The sequence below is a fragment of the Amblyomma mixtum genome, chromosome 1 (assembly GCF_055824585.1).
Source record: "Amblyomma mixtum isolate Tamu chromosome 1, ASM5582458v1, whole genome shotgun sequence".
Lineage (NCBI taxonomy): Eukaryota > Metazoa > Arthropoda > Arachnida > Ixodida > Ixodidae > Amblyomma > Amblyomma mixtum.
Window position 1 is genome coordinate 3,865,542 of NC_143012.1, and position 20,091 is coordinate 3,885,632.

The 20,091-nt window shown below is 45.1% G+C and overlaps 1 protein-coding gene across 4 annotated transcripts in view; it reads right to left on the minus strand.

Annotated features, from left to right (window-relative positions):
• Nucleotides 1-20,091, minus strand: part of LOC149365288 (calcium homeostasis endoplasmic reticulum protein-like) — a 59,299-nt gene that overhangs the window by 26,065 nt on the left and 13,143 nt on the right. For all 4 annotated transcript variants that reach the window (XM_089541785.1, XM_089541791.1, XM_089541779.1 and 1 more), the window contains 7 exons: nucleotides 17,015-17,065; nucleotides 15,772-15,810; nucleotides 14,623-14,760; nucleotides 13,920-14,162; nucleotides 7,594-7,900; nucleotides 3,819-4,088; nucleotides 1,311-1,361 (listed from right to left, as the gene is read on the minus strand). In XM_089541785.1, the coding sequence (XP_089397911.1) occupies nucleotides 1,311-1,361; nucleotides 3,819-4,088; nucleotides 7,594-7,900; nucleotides 13,920-14,162; nucleotides 14,623-14,760; nucleotides 15,772-15,810; nucleotides 17,015-17,065 (1,099 nt within the window). The remainder of the gene's footprint in view (nucleotides 1-1,310; nucleotides 1,362-3,818; nucleotides 4,089-7,593; nucleotides 7,901-13,919; nucleotides 14,163-14,622; nucleotides 14,761-15,771; nucleotides 15,811-17,014; nucleotides 17,066-20,091) is intronic.

Sequence of the window (20,091 nt, forward strand, 5' to 3'; positions counted from 1 at the left end):
GCGTCAGAAAACCGTGCTGAACTTTCTTGTTCTCGCAACTAATAAGCCCTGGGATATGGGAATATCAAAAATGAAACCTCCTTGAAGGTCGCTGACCTGTGCCGAGTTGCTGGTAGGAGTAATAACTGCGATACAAGCTAGTTTTAAGTTCGTAGCCGCGTAGCAGCTGCCGCCGGTGCAGCGCAACTGACCCGATCTGCTTGCACGTCAGCTCCACTGCAAAGGTGTTGCTCAAATTGATTGTATATATTGCTTTTAATATGAAACAATTAGGTTGTCAGTAAGGCAGCGCCATAAGTTGACCACTTAGTTTGTCAGTTCAAAAGCGCCGTTCGCTGTGGCTTCGATACAAAACAAGTAAGGCCTAGCGACGACTAGGGAGTCGCACACCAGAGCATTGTCGTCCGCCGCGCTTGCGGGCAGCACCATTGCGGCAAGTGCGCGGAATTCGGTGCAAGCGTAGCGAACGTGTCACCTAATTTAATGCTGCAGCAGGGACTGGACATTTTTCGGCGTAACGGCGGTAAAATGTGTAGCTTGAGGGCCGCGGGACATTGCTGTTGTACGCTGTTGCTGCACCTTCGGACGGGATCGAAGGCTGCATAAAAGCAACGTCGCATGGCACTACACACTGCCTATTTTGATGCATTGCTCTTGGAACATGATTTAGTGCGATGAAAGTACGTTCTTGAAGCGGGTCAGCTCGTGTGCTTTTCGCACTCTACTGTCTCGGTTATGAACGACGTAAAACGAGGTCACCAAGCTCAGTTCGCAATAGCTGCATTTAGCATCTTGAATAAACAGCGCGAACGAAGACGAGCACAAAAGACAAGAAAATGGACGACACAGCGCTGTTGTGTTAATGCATTTAGCAGCATAACAGCGGTTACTGTGCCCATGTGACAAGGTTAGTCTGACCTGCAACTTCTTTGCGTTTTTGGTGCTCAAAATTTTTTGTAGAAAATTTACCCCACGTAATGATTGCACCCCTAAATTTGCGTAAATTTTTTGAAAAAGAAAAGTGTGATCATTATGCGAGTAAATACGGTATATGGTTTATTTTTACAAAGGGTCAATGAAAGAATTTATAAGCCTAAAAAATTTGATTATTATATGCAATACTATATCATTATATCTCGTATTACTGTAAGTGGATTACACTGTACTCCTTCAAGAATCCAACAGGCTTCCTGGCAGCATAAAAAGACACTGCGAACGGGGAGGAAAATGACAACACAACCCACACTGTCTTCTCTTGTCCACTTCTCCTAGCTTTGTGTTCACTGAAGGACAACCTTAAAGAAACTTACTCATGTCATAGTCGTCATAGTACGGTCTGTCGTTGTTCATGTGGTCATAACCTGAAAAGATTTTAAAACTGGAGGTCAGCTTCTCAGAGACCACTTGGATCTACAGAGTGTATGCAAGTAGCAGAACCTTGACAACACAATCGTGGCTCACGTGACTTATAAGCTGATATAAACTTCCTTGAAGCCCTTGTCAAAGAATGTTATGCACAACACCACGCAACATGCCACACCCAGCGCCAGTTCGATACTCTATTTAGCCAAGGCAAACGACATGAGCCAAAGTGCCAACGCTGGCAGTTGCTGATAGTCTCCGACATACTGTACTTGCACAAGCCTAACCAAACCAATCTGCAAGAGAAATGGCACTGCAGTCTCAGAATAAAATACAAAATCAACTCTGGCATTACAGAAGCCTGATTCGCTACTCCCAAGTACAACAGCAGCTCAGTTTCAGTTAAAGAGCTAGGGGGTTAATTCGCACAAGTTAGGCCTCGTGACGAGTCATCACTGCCACTCCGAGTCCATTCACACAAACTCACGGTGGAACCAAGCAGCTGCAGGAGTACATTTGTGCTTTCTACAAGCCTGCTGTACCAAAATATGAACTGTTACACAAAAATCAACTCATTATGGTGAGCAGTCTGCAGTATCTCATTCAAAAATTTGCAAAGAAGTATGTCACAAATGACAGAAGATACATGTACTACAAATAACAACACCATCTCAAGTACACTTCTTAAACCTTCTGTCACACTCTCTCAACACCACTGATTCTTTAATCCGGTCATTTGTGTACTGTCTCTCCTCCTGGTGTTCGTCTTAACTTTTGAAACCTTAGTGTACTCCATCCTGTTGTTTCCAGTGCGATGATTTTGTAGTCACTCCAAGCTTCCTTATACTTTTAAATGTGTCAAGCAATTTCAGACCTGCTTCACTTTTAAAGGGTAGAGGCACTAAATACTAGAGCATTTTTGCTTTCAAATGATGCATCAGACATCAGTAATCATAAATCACAATGTGAAATTCGCCTACGTTGAGTACCTAACTTGCATTTCAATTTATTCTTCCATGCCGTCTCGGTTCCAGTTCCAGCAGTCAAAAGACGGTTCAACATCACAAGTGAGCACCAGATGACCTGAGGCATACGAAAACTGCGACATAACAGCTCTTCGTTCCCTTGCAGCAATTCTGGCTTCTGGAGCAGTTTAGCCTAAGAACTGGAATGGATTAAAATGACAATGCACCGGTTATAGTGCAGTTTTGTGCGCCTCATGTTATCTCATACTCACTTGTGACACCACAACCACTGTCTGGCAACTGGACCCGAAACTGAAACTACAGAGGAAAAAATTTATCATTTATTGAGTGCTGATGAATCCCATGTGATGATCCATGTTTACTAATGTTGTTACTTGTCATTCCCAAGCAAAAACACATCCCAAAAAATTTGGAGTCTCCATCTTAGCTGCTGGATCCTGTCTGCCAAGCTGTGGAAAAGGCTCAGAAATTTTCACGAAACTTGCATGTCACATGTTGTTATGTTAAAAACATGACCTTAATTAAACCTACACTACCAAACTAGCACAAAAATTAACCCTTCTCGTGCAATCTGCCTGTAGCTTTTTGCTCAAGGTCGAATCCAATAAAACTTTTACTTCACATCTGAAAAGCTGGCAGAAAAAAATAAACCCTCAAAAATGGGGTTTGACAATGCCTGGCCCCCCTAAGTCCAGCTGAAAGAGCATGTTGGGATAGGGTAAGAAAATAGCCTTATGATACAACACTGCTAAAAATAAAAGCGAAACATAAAATTTAAGTCAACGAAAAAGAAAATTAACTTAGGTGAACGTCTGAACACCATGCAACAGTCACCAGTGCTTCTATGCACTACGCCTCACCATCTCAATTTCATAAGGTCACACCTGTGATGTGTTCAAGTATTCAAGTTTTTTTTCCTCAAGCCAGTGATTTATGAAGCACAGCTGCACAGGAGTTGAACTACGCAAGGACAGTGTTTCTACTCGTGTGCACGTGTTCCTCTCCCGGTGTTTTTTTGTTTGTTTGCTTGCTGATTATACATGAACAGGCTTGGCAAGACATGGGATACACTGCCCCACCAATTTATGGAGTCATGTCATGCTTTTCTATACATGCTTTTCTCAACAAAGTTCTTTTCTTTTTCTTTTCCTTTTGTCTTTGTGTCTCATTTTTCCGATGCTCAAATTTTACAGCTGGAATCTCATCCGACACAATGATTTGTCAGTGCTGTGTCTTCTTTCATTCATGTTTTTGGATGCCACGCCTGTTTTCTGTGTCTGTACACATGCAAAAGCCTAAAAACGCCTAATAAATAAATAAATAAGTAAATAAAATAAACAAATAAAGTAGACAATAACTGCTTCAAGCTCATAAAGCAGCCTGCAAAGCATGTCCACATTTCATCTGGTGCACTCATTCTTCACCCTGGCTCAAGCACCCACGAAGCTAAGGAAGAAAACCACACTCAACTCAGCTCGGGTCCAGGGCACCCACCGTGCATGGGCCGGGGTGGCATTCCCCCGTACTGCCCTGGAGGTGGTCCACCATGGTGCATGAAGCTGGGCGGCGGTGGCGGGTGGTTGTAGCCGGGTGGCATACCAAAGTGGGGTGGCGGCTGGGGCCCAAAGGGCGGGATGTGTGGGGGGGGCGGTCCATTGCCCATAAAAGGGGGCCCACCACCCATGGGTCCACCACCCGGGTAGTGATGCATGGGGCCCCCGTAACCCTGGCTCATACCGCCTGCATTTACAGATCGGTAAATTAATTACAACCTCTGCGTGGTCTGAAAGTACAATGCAAGAGAGCTGTAGCTACAATGGTAAAGTGCATAAACTCAAAAAAATAAAATGGCATGAGGTAGGCGCGGTTTAATGTCCCAAAGCAACGTGCAGGCTATGAGGGACACTGTAGCAGAGGGCAGCAGATTAACCCTTTCATTACCACGCCACTCAGCACTGATCACTGCTGATCCGACAGATTTGGAGCGCGACTTCAGTGCTACTGGAGTCACCTAGAGTTTGTTGCGCTATCTAGATTGTTGTTTAGACACTGTACTCTCATTGCTTGCGCAGTTTTTTTATTTTTCCTACAAGGTAGCGATTTCTGAAACACTCTTGAAGTAGAGGTTCTGGCGTAGTGCGCTCACAGGATGGTGTCAGCCACAGAGACTGTGCACGCTCGGCAAAATCCCGCTTCGCACAATTCTGCCACATCTGCAGCAGACTTTTCCAGTGCACAAGCAGCAGTGACTCTGACGATGATGCTGCATCATTAGGATTTCATTCTGACGAAGAAACTGCATAACCTCAGCAAAAAAAACACGGGCACCTATCCGCCTGTAAGCTTTGTTTCCCACTTCTTGTCTCTTTTGTTTGCTCATGGAGCCGGTTTAAGCATCGTACTGATGCCATGAATGATATGCCTGGTTTATGTAGTGTCTCAACATATCAGCAAGATTTACTCCTGTAAGGGCTGCACTTTTTTTCCGCGGTTCTCACGGGGTGTGCCCTTACATAGAACCGGCGTTTTTTCGCTAAAAATTTCTGCTACAGCGCAGCCCCAATTAAGCGTACGTTTTTTAAGATCGGCGTTAGCAAGAAGTCAGCACCCACGTTTCTCCTGGATGGTTCCGAGAAACCCCTGTCTACCCAACGACGTGTTTGCCTCAAGGTGTGCCGAATGGACCTTAGAGGCAAGGGCAATGTACGTTGCTGCGTCTCAGTGCGGGACCCCACAGGAACAAGAGGACACAAGCGACTATGGCGGATGTCAAGGGCCGTCATCTTTGGTGGCTCTTCTACGTATCGAGCATCGCGGCGGGCTGGCGGGGGACTTCCGCAACCTTCAAGAACGTCCCCAAAGGACAAAGGCCCACTTCTGCCCTTTTGACGGTCTCACATTCCGACCCTTCGTGACTAATGTCTTCTGACGGACAGGTGTCGGCGGCCCAGGGGAACCTTCGGCGCGTCCGAGAACCTTGCATCCCGGAATCAACTTTACCTTGAAGACATCCTTGTCTCCCCGGCTCAACGCGTGACGTGTCCACACGTGCGGGGGCGGAAGTTTGTGCACGCGAGTGAAAGTTTCCGGCCTCTCCTAGCCTGGAGTTGACGTCATCATCCTAGGGAAGCTAGGGAAGAAGGATCGTATAAAACTCGGCGACGAATGCGGTCGCAGGAGACACACTTCCTGTTCCGGACTCTTGTAAATATGTAGTCACAGTCGCATTTTCTGTTCCTGACTGTTGTAAATATGTAAATAAATTCAAGTCTTCTTTCGCCACCTTCTAACTCCGTCGCTCAGCGGCATTCCTGTCCTTGGCCTGGAGGTGGGAACGGGCGTCGTGCTGACCGTGGATCCGTCGAGCCGCGACCCCGAACCTCGTCTTCAACAAGGCACACCCAACACGCCCGCACCCCATCCTGGCTTTCGCACAGCATAACGTTTCGTCAATCCTTTCTGGTGCGAACGCCGAGTGAGCTAGCGTCGATGACAGACCGCATGTGCGGGGTTCCAGGCCGAGCACGGCACGCAGGACTACGCGTTCGTGGTCATAGCGATTTTTACGCGGCCAAAATTATACGTGCATGAAACCGTTTTTGGCTTTTTTTTTTTCGAATTACTGGCGGCCAAGTTGGCGGTGCGGCCCTTACACGAGTATATACGGTACTTCCATCTTGCCAAAAAACAATCGACTTCAGGCCCGGCAGAAATCAGTGAACTAAACTTGGTTTCACGCTTCGTAATAGCCCAAAGTTGTTCACAAAAGCTGTGCATGTCTTCTGACTGGCACTAAATTGTCCAAGACATATTCTGAAATTGTCTTTTAAACCAAAGAATTGTACAGCATTTTCAAGTGATTTACAGTCAAACCTTGTAATAACATACACGGATATTATGAACTACTGGCTGCACCAAACTGTTCCTGAATATTTTCAACAAACAGGTGCATTTCTAACTTTATATATTAAACGTGGTTTTCCATAAAACGGATATATCGAACTGCCAAGCACAAAACTATGCTTGCTCGGCTGGCAGGCAGCAGGCTTTGCCTCACTACACTGGCGACTAGTTGTGGTACAGCAAGCGTTAGCGTCACGGTCCACGCTTTATCTCGCTTTTGCCATCAGCACCAGAGAAAATATAGCAGCGAGAGCAGCCAGGCAGTCAATACCCGCTTGCGCCTCTCGCACCCGTAGATATAGTGCCTCAGAACCAGCAACATGGTCAGTTGTTGTAGCTTTCCAGCAGCCATCCTTTGCTCATGTCGGCTGTCACAGAGTGAAGTTGGTGGCAACCGCGATAGCTTTTGTCCTGGAGTCCCCATTTTTTATGCAACCTGCTGCAATGCGAGGAAGCCACCCTGACTGGCATTTGATCTGACGCCTGCTGCACTCTGGTGCAGGCAGCTCGTTGAGTAGTGGCCCAACCTGCCAGGCAAAATGCTGACTGATGGCCCCCTTTTCAGGTTTCGAGCTTCCAGACTGCTGGCATAGCACAAGCAGGCCTGTTGCGCGTTCCTTCCGCACATTCCTGCCACTGTCGGTGCCTGCACACTCACGCCCCGGTAGTTTGAGGTAATTATTCATGCAGCACTCGCAATTATTGTGCCTTCGTCAACGTTTTGCATTTAGCCGGACCATTATACGTTGTTGCGGTCATAATCGATATCATGCGAGTTATCCGCCTTGCCTTCACCCTGGCACACAGATGCAACCACAGTTTGCGAGAGATGGCACCACATCCATGGAGTAAAGAAACCCCACAAGTTAGGTTAAAACATCTCTTGAGTGTGAAATAACTTGTCCTTTATTACCGACTGCCTTCTGCACCCAATGTCTTAAGAGGTCCGCTTAATGGGAGACTAGGAGTGGCCAACCAAGTGAGCTTTCTTGCTCACTTGGTTGGCCACTCCTAGTCCCGATTGTCTCTTACATTCTTACATATGCGTCCCTTATGCAGGAGCAAATTTTTTTTTTTTTTCGGGGGGGGGGGGGGGGTCGACTTCACAAGTGAGAAATTTCACACAAGAAAACCATGCTGAACCACATTTTTTTCGGCAAAAAAAAAAAAAGAAGTCTAAGAAATACATGGTTCAAATGGAACATGAAAATTATAAAAATTACCGAGTTCACTGTGGCGCTCCACCCCTTGCTGTGTTGCCCCCATTCCCTAAAGCCATCCTCTTCTCATACTCTCCCCCTACCTCACTCCCTGTGTGGATGTAAAAGGAATGCCCACCAACCTGGCCTCATGTCCCTCGGGGGCATCTGGTCAGAGGGCATCATGTGTTGTGGCAGTGGGCCATCTGTGTTCTGCATGGGTGCCTGTTGTGGTTGCGGCATGCCCATGCCGCTGTTCGCCATCGCCATGGAGCCTATGCTTGGTGCTGGACCATGCTGCATCTGTTGAGGGTCCATCTCCTGGCCTCCGCCAGCACTGCCACCACCACCGCTGCTGTTGTCCACCAAAGCATCTGGCACCTGCGGCTCCTTCTCGCCACCACCTGGAGCCTCAGCATTGGCACCCTGGGAAGCTTGGTTGGCAGCTTCCTGCAATAAGCATATATTAACCACCAGGACAGCGGTTCTCAAAATGGGTTCTGTGAAACCCTCAGAGGGCTTTTTGCGTTAGCCAAGCACCTAAGTCCATGCACGCCCCAACCTACCACCTTATTTTGGGAGCAATCATAATGCGACTGCCTACAGCAGACTGTTTCACTGTGTAACCAGTCATCACTAATTCAACTGGGGCCCATTCTGAGGAGGAGCCAGGAATCTGCATGCTCTCCCTTGCATGGAAGTCGGCAGATTCTAGAAGGACTGCACTAGGACCACAGGCCAACGATTGTCCAACTTGAGAAAACCAGAAAAAATTCAGGGGGCACTTTGGCTCTCTAAAGTGCTGCAAGGCGAAAGCCTTTCCTGGCGTGCTGTTTGGCGTTGGACTGCGAGACTGTTTGCGCTGTACTAGTGCTTTATTTGACTACACATTATAACTACACACTTTGACTGCCTACTTTGATTGCTTCTTTAGCACGACTCTCTCTCTGCTTTGATGAGTTCGGTTGTATCCATGGCTATGTTCGCAGTAATGAGGTATGTAATGTGGTCACCCACAGACCACCACAGACTGCGAGACTGTTTGCGTTGTACTAGTGCTTTATTTGACTACACATTATAACTACACACTTTGACTGCCTACTTTGGTTGCTTCTTTAGCACGACTCTCTCTCTGCTTTGATGAGTTCGGTTGTATCCATGGCTATGTTCGCAGTAATGAGGTATGTACTGTGGTCACCCACAGACCACCACAGACTGCGAGACTGTTTGCGTTGTACTAGTGCTTTATTTGACTACACATTATAACTACACACTTTGACTGCCTACTTTGGTTGCTTCTTTAGCGCGACTCTCTCTCTGCTTTGATGAGTTCGGTAGTATCCATGGCTATGTTCGCAGTAATGAGGTATGTAATGTGGTCACCCACAGACCACCACAGACTGCGAGACTGTTTGCGTTGTACTAGTGCTTTATTTGACTACACATTACAACTACACACTTTGACTGCCTACTTTGATTGCTTCTTTAGCACGACTCTTTCTCTGCTTTGATGAGTTCGGTTGTATCCATGGCTATGTTCGCAGTAATGAGGTATGTAATGTGGTCACCCACAGACCACCACAGACTGCGAGACTGTTTGCGTTGTACTAGTGCTTTATTTGACTACACATTATAACTACACACTTTGACTGCCTACTTTGGTTGCTTCTTTAGCACGACTCTCTCTCTGCTTCGATGAGTTTGGTTGTATCCATGGCTATGTTCGCAGTAATGAGGTATGTAATGTGGTCACCCACAGACGCCTTACGGCCTCCTGTTGGAGCGGACGACAACTATTTTATTACTTGTCGTGTGCTCCAAAAAGGGTCATCAGGCATCCGTGGGTGACCTCATTACTTCGAACCCGCGCACACTGACGTCATAACCGTTTCGACCAACCGAAAAGTGTGACACCTCTGCTGACAACTTTCTGTCGAAAATGATGCGGCATTAAAGGCTTTCGCCTTAAATGGTTTTTTTTCTACATCCAAGTAGAGGGAGCAGCCACGAGGCAACCAACAGTATGAGGCTGCGGATTGATTTCGACCGCGTAGTCTTGTTGGCTCGTGCAACAATTTCTATACACAAGGGTAGCTGCATTGCACCTTCATTGAGATGTGGCTGCAGTGGGCAGGAATCGAATCCTCAACTTCGTGCTTAGCAGCAAAGCAACTCTAGCAAGTGACTAGAGGCTAAAAAAGCACTAGACGAGAGGCAGAAGTAGGTGCAACTCCCGACTGCAGTTATCTTAGGTTAAATCTTCCATTCCTTTGCCCCCGAAGCTTTCCCAACGGTACTGTGCTGGAAGGCAAGGGTGCAAAGCAGCATACACAATGCTCCTCAAGTCCTGCCAATTATTACAAACTATTTTGCGCTTCTCTTTTTTTTGACAGAGCACTTCCAAGTGCATTCTCCACTCTTGTACAAGAAAACCAGCCAATGCTCCACCGCATCCAGCAATGCTGCTCCTGACAACAATTAGGTATGAAGCCAACAGTCACTGAAACCACGAAAAGCATATGGGAACGCAATATTTTTTTTCTCTAACTGTGAAGGGGGTCATGGTGAGGAATAGGCAATAGCTGCCTTTGTACTTTGAGCAAAACCAACTCTCCGTTATTCTAAATTGAACGAGTAATAGATAACTGAACGATTTCAGTGCTGCACAGGCAGCCAGACATGCAACACCTCCGTTCCTGCCTTTTAAGCTTGGTGAAATTATTTATTCATTTAATTTATTGTATGGGCAATACATGGTACTGCCCGTGGTGCAGGACAAAAGGAGGTAATTAGTCTCCTGACGAGGCCCTGGCCCCACTGGGCACAACAGCAGCGGGTACAAAATACATGTAGACAGTGCATATACAACTAGGTACAACATTCATCACAATATAAAAATACACATGAAGCACGTTTTAAAAACACAAACACCTGTTATCTTTGACATTTTGTACATAAATAAAGAAATCAGAACAAAATAACATTGCAATTGCATATCTGGGTTAGTCATGCAGTAGTGAACAAAAAGATATATTATTTCAGCTCTTCGAATTTTACTTTTTTTAGCACACTAAAATTTGCATACGAGGTTGGTGGGATGACAATGTTAGATTTTTTACACAATAGCGACCAATGATTACCATTATATTAAGCGACAGTTTGTGCCCACAGCAAATTTAGTGAATAATTGCTTTCTGAGCTGCGTGTAGGTATTGGCAATAGGTATCGGCGTGTAGGTATTACAAAATGAGGCAACAATTTCAAGAATGCCTTTTCACGTTGAAAGAAAAAACTGGTAATGGCGCAAGAAACGGGGACACAGAAGGCACACAAAAGACAGGACTGACACCAGGACTGACGTCTTTTGTGTGCCTTCTGTGTCCCCGTTTCTTGCGCCATTACCAGTTTTTTCTTTCAACATGAGCCAACTCGCCCAAACTAGAGTTTTACTTGGCCTTTTCACAATAGCCCAATACATCAATACTTGATACTCCAGCCTTTTCCGGTGATCACTGCTGATACTGCGAAGCATGGAGTCAAGGAAGCTATCAGTGAAAGCCTAGCCAAAGGTCTCCACTCTTAAAGCTGCTTCTTGACTTTATGCTAAGTGCTGCTGGCTTTTTTCTTGCTCAGACAACGCACAACGCTTATCCAAATATATTCAACTGAAGTAATCTCGATAGGATGGCTTGACCATTCCATAATGCCCACAATCTTCTTTATCCAATCTTTCGCAAGCATAGAAAAATGCTTCAGGTTGTAATTCTTTTGAAACACATATAAAAATCCAAGATTCCTGCATGCCTATGGAAGCATAACCTTTTCAAGAATGCCCTGATCTACCTTTTCGCTCATGGTACGTTGAATACACTCAAGGAGACGAACTCCATGGGTGGAGAGTCAGCCCTATGCCATTTTGTTCCCACCTTTGGTTTAATGAGGTAAGATGACAACGAGGTCCATATATATTGCATTTGAGGTGACGCATGCAACGAAATCCCATCATGACCACACAACAAGAACTTCGATTCATCTAAATAAATCCCGCTTTTGCATTCATGCACTACCCCAACAGGCGTTCCTTCACCTGCATCATCCTGGAAACCCGATTCTTTCCACAGATGTGCAGGTCTGAGCTTGGCTCCTGCCGTTTAGTTCAGCACATTGCACATGTCTCATACTGCATGAAGTTTCTGTAGAGTTAGTCTAGAGTTTTTCAGGATCGCGCAAGTAATGTGTTTCGCAACAACTTGGTTGGTTGTTCTGGCGTGTCTAATGCGAAGATTGAGAAACCAAAACTCCTCTGAACCTACATCTCTTCAAAATTTGTAAAGACATGGACTGTGCTACTCTGAAATCCAGTGAAATTTGTTGGTGTTTCATCATGTAGTTGCTGCCACAGATAACTGCTATTCAAGAAGTCATGATGGCTTTATGTTGACCTCACACTATGCCCAGTCCTTGTAAAGATAAGGTAAAACCACATTGATACATTTTTAAAAATCTGCAAGAAAAACATATTACTTAGGAAAACGCATGATTCAAACCGCCTACTTTTGAGAAATGTAGCTGCTGAATGAGGTACAAAAGCATTTGTTGACAACTTCACATCATAAAAATGATTAGCATTTCTTAGCACAAGATCTGGACAGATCCTCTTCTAGTGCTTGCATAATTCAGTCTGCTTTTGTGCTGTCTTAAGAGCGGAACAAACTTCGTAATGCATCTGGTCTGTCAACAGCAATTACGAAAGCAACCAATCTCTCTTCCCTGTCATTTTTGAATGCTTCACCCCTCGCACGTAAAAGCACTGTGGGGAAGCCACTGCGGCAACTGATTGTCGCAGCGTTTCCGCTTTTCAAGCTGCGTTCCCCAGACACGGCCCACTCATACATAAGTGCACGGCTCTTCGTACCTTTGCCCTTATGCACTGCGAAGAAACTTCAGCGTTTCTCCTTTTCATGTCGCGTCCCCACAAAAACGGTTGTCTTGAATGCTACTGCGCCTTTTTGATTTTTTTTTGTTAGTGGAGATAGCAAAGGAGGGAGGATGGGAGGGTTGTGGTGCTTCGCCTCCTTGCATCTAAACACTGTAGAGAAGCCACCACAGTGGATGACTGCTGCTGCAGTTTAGCTGTTCATGTCACATGCCCTCACGTTCGACGAACTTTTATTATGTTCGCACATGTGCAGTTGGTTGGTTTATAAATGTATTATAAGACTGCAATTTTTGAAAATTTTAAACGTAGTAGCCAGGAAATCGTGTTATCTGGGAGCTTATTAACAGATAGAATTACAGTGTAACTCCATGGGACATTTTTAATGTCTGCGATTTTGATCATGCGAACCAGGAAATCGTATGAACAGAGAACGTATCAACGAAGTTTTACTGTAGGCAGTAATACATGTAACCGCAGAATATGTCACCTGAAAGTGACAGCAAGTTTGTGATAATTTAGAACCAACGGAAAAAGAATACAGTGAGAAGCACCTATGAAAGGACAAAAATGGAAAACGGACTGAAGGCAAACAGTTACGTCCCCAAAGACTCCAGACAGAAGAAGAGGGCATTATTGTATCACAATATATTCATAAACAGAAAATATGTCTTTTATATCCATGAAATCGAAAATATATCTCTTTGTTCACTACTGAGTGTATTTGGCTCTATACTTGAAGTAAAAAGAGATTGTATTCTGCGTCTGAAAGACCTTCAGGAGTTTGCTGCAGGATGCGAAGAGATTCTGTTTCTAAAGAAAACACAGCCAAGGAAACCTAAGGGGAGGGGACACTCGAGAAGCAGGATGGATGGGTTTCCCTCTCCTCTTCAGATAACAGTGGCCACACTTGCCTTATCAAAGCAGTCGTGAAAGCCGGAATGTTCCTCTTTAGCTGTGTTTCGTGGGCTGCCATGCCACTACACGGGGCCCCTTTTACTATAATTAAAAGCCTGGTTTGCGTGAAAGAGTTAGTTCTGCCAAATAACACTGGACAGATATCTTAAATTTTTTACAATTCACGATCAGTGCAAGACTGATAATTTCAGTGCTTCACTTATCTCAGGAACTTTGTTACCTCAAAATATTTCTCTATTTCTCAGTTTTTTTTTACTTCAAGTTACCGAGGGCTAAATGCATTTGATGCATCAAATCAGAAAGTTATGTGGTGCCCTGACATACGCTGTCCTCAGGAACACCATATATTAAGCAAACTTCTGCAGCAAATGAACTACTGCAACTAGTTATAGCCTTCTTTTTCAAACTCCTATTCGCTGGGTGACAACATTAAACAGGGGTCAGCTCGGTGCATGATGGAAACATGGGCCCGTTTATAGGAGACTTCTCATGTCGCAGATCAAAGCCCCTCTCCCATTTGTGTCTGTTATAGAGGGGCTCTGCACACGTCAGACACATGTGCAGCCATACAAACACCGACCCCTGCACAGGGAGGGGAACCCAGGCATTCCTCACCTGCCCTGCGCCCACTGGCTGTTGATGCTCGTTGGCAGTGCTTGTGGCAGTCGTGTTTGCCGCTGGCGGCTGGGCCCCTGCCGTGCTAATGGCCGCCGTCGGCTGGGTGGCCAAGCCCGCACTGTTGACAGGCAAGGCTTGCTGCACGGTCGGCACCATGGCAGCCTGCGGCAGCATGGCTGGAGTGGGCAGCGCAGCCACGCCCGTCAAGCCCGCTTGGGCCGCCATTGTTGGGGGCAGCATCTGCCCAGCGGGAAACCAAGGCACGCAGGTGAGGGCACCTCAGGGGAGAGCTCCAACCACGTTTGCAAGAAATCAGTACGTTCACACCCTGTGGCTAGGCTGACCTTTGTTCAACAGCGAAAGGAATGCTTACGGCTGAGAACATTAAATTTAAATATGTAACATTACTTATGCTCCACCACATGGTTTAAACTCAAGATGTCAACTGTGTGCGTGCACGTGATGGGAGTCATGTTCTCAACATGAACGCAGAATCTCTATGGAAAGTGGCAACAGTTATGAGTCACAAGCTTCAAAGAATGCGAACTTAAATGCAGCTAACCACTCATCCCGCCAACAGTAATGAACTTGAGATCAGGAATTATAAAGGACGAAGAGTGCCAATGCTTCATCCTTCAGAAATAGTTTGTCTCTTGAACTGAACTGTTGAGACCAATATCTGTGGTAGACAGAGACTTACTCCAAACTGTAGTGCCTGCAGCCGTGATGTCAGGTGTGCCACAAAGTCCTGGTGCTGCTTTTGCAGCTGCGTGTACTTTGCCTGCACAGCGGCAGTCACCGACGTGATGACGGCAGCATGCTCTGTTATGAGGCTTGCCTGGGTGTCATAAGAAGCAACAGAACTCAGCAGAGAGGGGGGGGGGGGGGGGGGGGGCAACAAACAACAAAAGCAGCTGTTCGCACCAAAAGTAGATAGTGCAAAACATGATTTTTCTTCGGTAAACCTGTCGCTTATAACCACTTGACATTAAGCAATGGTACTCTGTACACCACAGCTAAGCCAAATCAAACTTCCGCAGCTATTTTAGTGGCTGTCTAATCCATTTGGCTTCGACTAAACAGAATGCCAGTTTAACGGCACTACTAACAACTCTTTTCAGTGTGATCTTGATGTACCCGAGCAGGAGCCTAATTTAAGTTTTACAGCGAATTTAATTAGAGTTGTAAAATTTTGCACACCGCAAACTGCATAACAGCGCCCACAAGGATTTCATGCCTCAAAACAAACCTTAGGTTCACATGGCCTATGTGATGATTCAAGAATGCTCCTCCTTTGGCACTACAAGCAAGAATGCCGCGCACCAGTTGTCGCTTCACACCCATGAGACACTAGCAGCAATGTATATTACTAACTACTTAACTGCTTCTATTTACTAGACATAGTCAAGACCATTCGCACCCTTTTATGGCTCAGACTTGTTGAGGGTTACCCCTTCTCCAACAGCACTTGTTATGTGCCATCTATCGCTGCCCTTTGGTACTAAGCTTGTGCACCACAAAATGTTGTTACGGTCACTGGTTAAAAGGCTACCATATCCAATGTGCACCATGAAAAAGTCGATAAATACATACAATTCTCTTACTCTTCAAAAATGTCACAATGTGACTGTCTTCACATCTTTTACATGCGCTACAAAGGGAGAGTGCAGTGGAGGACAGACAGCACATAATCAACAAAGATGAAAACAGTGGTGGGTGCACAATACTGGTAGCTTACAAGCAAAGTCTCAGCATTGAAGCCCCCCCGAGTGTTCTGTTTGCTTTTGTACAACTACTCTCAAGAACTGTTAGCTTACCAAAGCATTGAAAAACACAAGGATCTACTCACCTGATAATTTGCCAATGAAATGGCCGGGTTTTTGAGTTGCTGCAAAGAAGAAGAAACTCGTGCTGGGTTAACATTGACAGAAACGTTGTACACCCAAGCATATTCGCTTTAAATATGCATCAAGAGAACGCGCCACATGCTTGACTGCTAATTTTTGGATAGTAGTTTTCATGCCACATGACATTAGTTGCTCACTAGTTTCTAAAATATATGGCAGGAAAAGTTTCTTTCTCGCCATTTCTTTGGAACACGACACCATAGCGTCACGGACTGAAGTTTCAAGTGCTCGGAAATTCATGCGCTGCTTTTTGGAGATGAGGGCTATGCAGTCTGCAAATAGCCAAAACTTTTAGACATTGCAAGCAGTGAATGGTACTTGATCCACAAGGTCAGGATTAGGAATCGGACTCTAAGCCTGGCACTACAGATGTAGCTTGAGTCACGTGGCTTGAAAATCCGAAAGCTTGCAGGGAAATATTCGTCACTGTGATGCAATTCACTGTTTACAACAGCTACATATTGTAACAAAAGGCAACTGAAAAAGAATGCGCTACATTGAGAGGAAAGTTTTATCTCGTCGAAAAGGTTGTTCGCGTGGCTGTCTGGCCCCAGTACAAGAGCATCAGAAACTAGCTGCAGCTCCATTCCAAATGTGTCAGGAGGTTTGTCAATGAAACCATGATGACCGCCAAAAACCTCCAAATCACAGCACGACAGAAAGCATTACGCATAAGTTTGGATTACAAAGCCCAGGCAGAAACACCAAACCCTATTGCAAATGCAACAAATAGCACTTCGCACTTCACACCAATGACTGCTTGAAGATTTTTCGCAGAAAAGAGATATTTTACTTGCTCTAGATTTGTGATTGCCTTGACAGCCAAACAAAATAAAAATTCCTTGCATGCAACCTTTTCAGTGCCAGTTATCATAAATTCTCTCCAGCACTCGGGTCTTGCTGTGCCTTGGAAGCGAAAGTGAATGGGTTAGAACAAATGCCAATGATATATGCTTCAGCTGCTCAATTCATGAATGAAAATGCTACAACATCCCAATAACATTCTTGCGTCACAAGCTCGTCCTTGTCAAATTTTGGTATGTCAAACCTCTATTTGCACTGCCTACATACTATGCATGGAGAGGTTGGGACACATCATGCAAATCATTACAGAGGATAACAAAAAATACTGCCCTGCTATAGACGTTATAAACGCGGCATCAAATTATCAAAATGGGTGCTTACCTCAAGAATCAATGGTGGAAAGTAGTTGTTGGTTTCCCAAAGCTTTAGCAACTGTAAAAGAAAAAAAAAGGACTGTTGGTGCAATCCATAAATCAAGCAGCAATTTTCGAACAGCTTCACGAAGTCCAAAGTAGCATCTGTCAAACTGCTGTCTGATTACAGCAACGCAACGTATCTCCAAAAGAAAAGTTTCAGCGGTCATGGCTTCTAAGAGCAGCATTAACACTGCCATAACTGCCGCCTGTCAAGAGGTGAAGTGCTAATTAAGGTCAGATTTACAGTAGAATATGACCCTGGTTCACACAAATTTTCAAAATGCCCAGGCCAGAGTGCATAGTGTACTATCGGCAAAATTTCGGATGCTCGAAACACTCTCCGTACCACTACGGATGATACAAAACTTGCTTGCCATGACTGCACCCTCCAGCACTACAGCACTGCCCACATGTCACCCACCACTATTGCCCGTTGCACGATACATACACCGAACAGTGAACGGTGGTTTGCACACACTGACATCACGAGTGATCAGTGGCACGCGACTTGTACATCGCAGACGTCGCGATCACCATAAGCAGCTCTGTGTAAACGAATTTCCAGCGCTTCTGCATACGGATTTTGTTAGCTTGGGATGACACGAACATTTTTCGAGACTCTGCGAGATTTGCATCCTCGAGATTCTACTGTAGCAGGCTGACAATCTGGTTATCCAGCATTTTGACCTTCATCCCTGATGAAGGCAATAAAACAACTCGTGGCTCAACTGCATTAGTGCACAATGATGCTAAATAATCGTGTGTTCAAGTTTTTTAAATTTAATACCGTTGCATCATATAGCACAAACAAGCAAAGAACAAATGTAAACCCCTGAAATGCCATTTCTTGAGTATCCCTTGCTGCTTATGACTAAAAAAAAAAAATGGCAAGTAGAAATTTTGCACCCCATGTGTTTCTAGCTATGTAGTGCTAGCATAAGCAAGGAGGAATTTTTTCAACAAGAGTTCGAACATAAGTATATGAGCAAAGAAAAAAAAAAAAGAAACACCACAATGTCGATGGCACCTTCGAGTGAAGCGACATGGTGAGCGAGCATAGTGCTCCGAGGAGAAGTGGAAACTCAAAGGGACGCAAACATGCGCACATGTGCAACTGCCAGTACCACAACCAAAAGCTACCTAAAGGATCCCTGAACAACAGTGCAAAAGGCTTAAAATACACACACCACTGCCACATATGAATCTACTGTCTGTACTCTGATCACACTGCAGTCTTGCGTCAAGATTCTAATCAAAGTAGAAAAGAAAAAGGGTGGAGAAAATAGAGACTGGGCGCCGTCACGGAGAAGCAAAGGGAAAGAAGAGAAAACAATTACTAGCTAATCAAGGCTGCGGCTAAGTTATAACATGACAGTATTCGCCAAATGTTTCAACTGAGCCGTAGTCTAGTTTAGGAAATTTTTTGTCCCCAATCTGTTTTCTTTCATTTTTATTTTTGTGCTTTTCTTTCTGTCTGTGTGATGGCGGCTTATATTCTGTCCACCTCACCATAAAACCTTCAGCTGTCAACAGTCCTGAACTGCTCTCCCCCAGTGACCTGGATAGTCTGACAAAGGTAGTATGCTTGAATATGCCGTTCAGTAATGGCACATTCAAGCATACGATGTTTGCAAAACCATTCAGGTCGCTTGAGTTACCAAAGTGGTCGCCAGGACAAGCTGATCTAAACAGTGAGGCTGGATTCTTCCCCACCACACACTGCTTGGAAACACCAGTAGCATCACGCGAGCCCCACTGAATTCTTCCACAACTCTCCTGATAACAATGAAAGAGCTGCTTGTTTCAACAGAAACATTGTGCTTTTGTCTTGCATGCCATAAAAAGTGCATGTGTGTCAACACACACATGCACTCACTCAAGAGCAGAACCTCTGCAAATCACCAGACAATGTTTTTCAGCACCTTGTATGCTTTCGATAAAACTGCCATTTTAAAAGGCACAGCGTGTTTAGATACAGCATGTTTAATAGCAAAAATAGTAGAGGGGGAACCCCTCACACACACAACAGTGGAACATAATAAGCTCAGCTGCGGAACATCATCATCATCATCATCAGCAGCAGCAGCAGCAGCACGACTACGCTTAGTGCAGGGCAAAGGCCTCTCCCATGTCTCTCCAATTAACCCTGTCCTTTGCCAGTTGCGACCACCGTACCCCCGCAAATTTCTTAATCTCATCTGACCACCTAACTTTCTGCCGCCCCTGCTACACTTGCCTTCTCTTGGAATCCGCTCCATTACCGTTAAGGACAAGCAGTTATCTTGCCTTCGCATTACATTCCCTGCCCAAGCCCATTTCTTCCTCTTGATTTAGACTAGGATGTCAATAACCCACGTATGTTCCTTCAACCGCTCCGCCCGTTTCCGATCTCTTAGTTACACCTACCATTATTCTTTCCGTAGCTCGCTGCATTGTCCTTGACTTAAGCTGAACCCCCTTTGTTAGCCTCCACGTTTCTGCCCCATAGGCGAGTACCGGTAAGATACAGCTGCTGTATACTTTTCTCTTGAGGGATATTGGTAAACTGCCATTCATGATCTGAGAGAACCTGCCATATGCGCTCCACCCCATTCTTATCCTTCTGGTTATTTCCCTCTCGTGATCCGGATCAGCGGTCACTACCTGCCCTAAGTAGACATGTTCTTAATCATTTTCATGTTTCATTTATTTATTTATTTATTTATTAGTTACCTGCATCGCCCCGCAGGGCATTACTGCAGGGGGGTACAGACTTCATTATAGGTATAAAACAATTATTGCAGTGCATGGAAAAATGCTTCATTAGATGTGATACATACAATGCTCGATGGCAAACTGTTCCAGTCCCGAACAGTTGTAACAAAAAAAAAGAATAACGCAAGACGTCACCCTTGCAAGAAATTCCCTGACCTTCAAGCAGTGGTCCAGTCGCTTTGATATATAATGAGGTGCCTGGATATATTGCTCGCGGTTTATGCCAGTTTTCGAATAATAAATCTCATGGAAAAATTTTAATCTGATGTACCTTCTACAGTCCTTCAA